Here is a 5,165-nt window from a genome sequence, read left to right as displayed (position 1 = left end):
AATGTATTTTTTTTCGACATAATTAAATTAAATTGTTATATAAATTAAATTAAAACTTAAGTAGTTATATGAACAATAAAAAAATAAATACAATTTTAAAAAGGCTGGTTTATACTCAAATCTGTGTAAAAGGTGTAGATTGATAAGGTGTATTTCAAGAATGAATTTTTTCGTTGGTGAAGTTGTGGCAGGTTAGTTAAGGATATTTGTAAAATTATACACATTTAATCAAAACGGGAGCAAGCAAGCCATCAAATTGGCCCACTCAGCCTTGGAGTGCAATAGAGCCGCTTACCTTCAACATGCCGATAGCTGTTACTACACTTCTGATAGACACACACAACTACACTGCCAAGAAGACAGACCGACCAGGACTGACTAGCCGACCGGCGAAGAAGTGGAGGGGATGTCCTCTGTACACAATGGACGTGTGCTGCAGATGGGGTACAGCTGGTCCCTTCCATATTGTACCTCTCAGCTGCACCAGCTGGGCCCTGCATCTGTGTGTATGATCTGTCTCGGAGGGGAGTGTGAGGATGGTCACACATTAAACTAGATGTATAGGTATAGGCTAGGCAAACATGTAGGAGGCACTGAAGGTAAAAACGTAACCTTATCTTGAGCCATGGTAATTGTTCTATCTCATTGACAACAGTGGTTCTGATTATTTGGTAGGATACCTCAGTTTACTTTGGTTTTGCTTGAAGAGGAACCTCGTTGTGTTTTTTAGTCGTTACAGTCAATGTGTTGATAGGAAAGACTGGGAATATCTAATAATTTTTATTTCCAGTAAGTTTCAATTGCAAATTATTTTTTATTTTCACAAAATAAAAATAAACTTTTTATAGAAGCTTTATTATTTTAAAAATTTGTTAACTAATAATCTTTTTATTTCAATCTTTCAAACACTGAAATATAAATTTTCATATCTTTTTTGTTTGGAAATGAGTTTTAGTAAAAATATTAATTACTTTCTGAGAATTTTTATTTCGACAATATCATGACGGAATCGGTCATACATTTAACACAATAACGTACTCCTTAGCAGTTGCAGCGTCTTCATACCGAGGCTGTTAAATATCGTTTGAGAAATAGATCTTATTGTGACAGTAGCTTCATTTTAACTATTGTATTAGCCCCAGGGTAACAGTACTACCGCGACAGTAAATGTTATCATGACGCAAATATCATCAAGTTTACACTATAGTAAAAGCTATTACAGTTGCTGCAATGGTTGTAAACTATCTCTGATTGGTTGTAAAATATAATTCCCCTACTTATGAGCTATATATATTTGATTTTCTCACCATAAATCGCTTTTCATGTCCATTGCCTTACAAAAAAAAAGTAATTATTTGTTTAAAATTTTAAAAAAATTGTAATTGTTATTATAATATATTGTTTTGCTAATAGATTAATGCTGAATAAAATTGAATGTGAACTACATTTTATTAAAATAAAAAACTTATGATATTCAAAATTATCGAGGTGAATGATGGGAAAGTAAAAAAAATGGGAAGTAATGATTAAAAATTCGTTTTGTTGAATATCAGAGGAAACCAACAGAAATTAAGTCAACAATTTAAACTAACAATACGGAATATAAAATCTCAGGCAAAAATAAATAAAAAGATAGGTTTTCAATTTGAGCATTAAAGCTCAGGCCAACTTTTATCGTATTAAGACTGCGAATATAAAGATTGTTCAAAGAATGATTTTTATTAGCTTAAAATACCTTCTTTAAAGCAGTGATGTTTGATATTCTTATGTCACTTATTTTTGGAATTATCAACAAAAAAAATAGACCTTACATTTAATGAAAATGGCCAGTATTAAGTCTACGATTTATAAATAGTCAAATAAAAAAAAAAAATACTAATTTTTTTGTCTTTAAAAACATGAAGGAATTAAAAATACAAAATATTAAAATAAATAATAGCCAAGCCAACAACTTAATTTATTTTGGATTGGTTGTAATAGATGAAAGGCAGCCATTTTTTTCGGTTCTTAACAAAAAACAGGGATATATTCAATGGTAATAATTTATTACTTGGAATTAGCCACCTACCAACCATAATAAGAGTAAATTGTATTTGGTTGTCTTCAAAGGAAAACTATTTGGGAACGAATTCTTTTATAGGAATTTTTTTTAGCGTTAAATAAACTTCAGGGCAATCGTAAAATATCAAGAGGAGGAATACCTTAAAGGGTCGTGCACACCGGTTCTAAAAAATGCAAGTTTTACGGAAAATCTTCCCACCCCAATCTGCACACCAGAGCGAAGAGGGAACTGCAAATAATTAATTTAATAATTAAAAAACTAAGAAATTAGTCCAAAATATAGTTTGTTATAAATTGATAATGTGTCTGACCTGATTGTGAGAAAGGTTAAATAATGTTATTATTGATAAGTGAGTGATAGGGGTGGTAAAATAAATTAAACTTGAAGTAGGCAAATTAATTAATTGTGTGAATAAATGAATAATTGTCAATTTCAATAATTTTTTTTCTTTTTTGTTTTACAACTTTTCGGGACTACTGTCCCATATTCATGTACCTTAATAAACCTACAAATAATAATTAATTTAACAACTCTCATCCATGTGTATTTTTAATTCATATAAATATATTTACCTCATTTTTCAAACTTTTAATTTCACTAAGGAAATCATGTCATCTACTAAAAAAAGATTTTAGTTCATTATCATTCACTATTGGTGCATTCTTCCCTCTCTGTAGCATAAATGTTACTGTATATTGTATACTACCTCTATTGGAAATAATTTTCAAGCAACCAACTTAATTTATTATGGATCAGTTGTTTTAAATTGACCAATTATCAAGATAAATAGATAAACGAAGAAATAAATAGATGACTCGTAAAATAAACTAAAAAAAAAAAAATTCTATCAATACTTGAAGTGGCTATCTAAAAGGAATATCAATTACTTTTAAAACGAATACTGAAAACGTCAGCTTGAACCCTCAAAACCAATAGTACTTTAATTAAAGGATTACAGCCAATCCCAAAACCACAACAAAAGCTTTTTAAAGCCTTAAAAAAAAAAGAGAAAACCTCGACTAAAGTTCATATATTGCAAAATTGAATTCCTTGTCAGGACTAGTGTAAGGAACAATTATGGAGAAAGTCTAATAATTTTAAAATGTCAATAAGAATATCTAATCTAATCCAGCTATTGTTAGATGTTTGAAACTTTGGCTTATTCTGAATAGGGAGGGATTCATATAATTTTTGGTGTATTCGCAGTCTTTTTCAGCACTTCGAAATTTTTAAACTCATACATCTGATGTACAAAACGATTTTTGTCATTAATTTAGGAATATTTAAGTAGCTGTCGATCGGCTGTGGGGCTATATTGGTAGTTGTTGAAGTTTATTAAAATTATTTATTTTGGGTTTGATATATTTCATTAAATTTTTATTTATTTTTTGTTATTTGTATTTCCGATAATGAATAATAATGTACTTTTTATTCATTTTCGGTTGATATTTTGGTTTGCATTTAATTAAATTAAAATTTATGATTGTTATTTAAACTGTCGAATTAATCTCTGTTCGTTTCCTCTTATTTTCAACAAAATGAATTTTTATTATTTTATTTTAAGGCATCAACCACTTCGGAGTCATTATTGTCTTAATTTCCGAAATCTTTATACTCCTTATTCCCTTAATTTCCGAATTGAAATGTATAACTATTGAAAAATGGGTACTTGTGGTAAAATTTTATGGTAAAGTTTTAAGTGATTAAGAAATTCAAAAAGTTTACTTACTGTATTTTTGTTATCCTGCAAAATTGAATGGAGATCTGCTGGTAATTCATACTTGGATTTGATGGAGTCGTATCGTATACTTGGTATTCATGTAAGATGCGTTTTACGTTTTATGAGAATCGCGGGCCATAAGGTAACCGTGGGTCTGTTGCGTATGACCTTTTCAAAGGCGCGTCAAAATCACCTCCTCTCTGCGCACATTTCTAGTGGATGATCAACACTTCTGATTTCCCGTAATTTATTGTCAGTATCATTTGCCCACATTTGATGTAATTTCAATTTGCATAATGAAATCATTGACAGCTACTCTGCGATGTGGAACTCTTTCAGAAATCACAACCTTTGCTGCCCGATCAGCCGGTTCGTTAGCGGCTATTCCGCAGTGCCCTGGGACCCCAAACGAATTTTAAATCATTGCCTTATATTTTTTTTATGGTTATCATTCACCTATATAATAATAAATATTATAATGTTTTTTATTTTAATAAAATGTAGTTCAACATTCAGTTTTATTTAGCATTAATTTATTTGTTAAAACCGGATATCATATCAAAATATTCATTTTTATTACGTGATATCACCTACCTTAGAATACTTCTATTATTGTAATAACTGTAGTAAACATTATTGTTTGTTGTTTGTTAGTTTTGAAAGGGTATTTAACAGCCTGGTCATCAATGCCCGTTGGTTGTTGGTTTTGGTAAGGCCTAGTCGTTCCTTATTATTATAATAATTGTATTAGCACTCATCTGTGGATTAAGTAACGGAAAAGGAATTGTAAAAGTCAATAATAATAATAATAATAATAAATGTTATGTTATTATATATCTTATTATTTATCTATGATTTGAATTTTGGCAGTTCCCTATACCATAGATAAAAAAACTAATAAGTATCTGATGCCTTTTAAGTACCATAATTATGTCAAAATGACACTGGAAATCCGGAACAGGTGGGAAGGTTTGAAGGACTGCGACGGGTGGAGCAAATTAATTAAGGAAGCTTAGGGTCTGTAATTAGTATTACTAAGTGGTATGTTTTCATGTTGCACAGTTCTCCACAAGCCATAGTATTAGATCTATCATACTTCTTCTTTCTATCTGATCTGTTTGTACAAATGTATTGTAATAAGTTATTTCTATTTAATATTATTTTTGTAAAAGGCTTGAAGAAAAACTAAGTATGCTTAATAAATAAAATAATTCTAATACGGTGTATAATTTAGAAACAATGAAGGGTAAGGAGAGTTTACTAATATTTTAGGAGATATTACAATGTTCAAAATGATGATAAAGATTTCATTTTAATCCTTTTACGTTCACTTCAAGTTTAGTTTAAATTGGCAGGCTCGTGTTACAGTTTTTAAGTACTTAT

At 29.8% G+C, this 5,165-nt stretch overlaps 1 protein-coding gene and 1 long non-coding RNA gene across 3 annotated transcripts in view; one reads left to right on the top strand and one right to left on the bottom strand.

Moving 5' to 3' along the window:
• The window catches only part of LOC106686316 (uncharacterized), a 58,215-nt gene extending 57,788 nt beyond the window's left edge, over nucleotides 1-427 (bottom strand). The window contains exon 1 of one of the 2 annotated variants that reach the window (XM_067053702.1): nucleotides 296-427. In XM_067053702.1, the coding sequence (XP_066909803.1) occupies nucleotides 296-304 (9 nt within the window). In that variant the 5' untranslated portion in view covers nucleotides 305-427. The remainder of the gene's footprint in view (nucleotides 1-295) is intronic. The other variant, XM_014429536.3, reaches the window with a different exon arrangement.
• The window catches only part of LOC136797356 (uncharacterized), a 493,983-nt gene that overhangs the window by 101,455 nt on the left and 387,363 nt on the right, over nucleotides 1-5,165 (top strand). The gene's annotated exons all lie outside the window — the stretch shown is intronic.

This window comes from Halyomorpha halys, unplaced genomic scaffold, assembly GCF_000696795.3.
Source record: "Halyomorpha halys isolate HHAL.00 unplaced genomic scaffold, Hhal_1.1 Scaffold35.1, whole genome shotgun sequence".
In the NCBI taxonomy this organism is placed as follows: Eukaryota; Metazoa; Arthropoda; class Insecta; order Hemiptera; family Pentatomidae; genus Halyomorpha; species Halyomorpha halys.
Note: the sequence above shows the minus strand (reverse complement) of the source record. Positions and strands in the feature narration are given on the sequence as shown.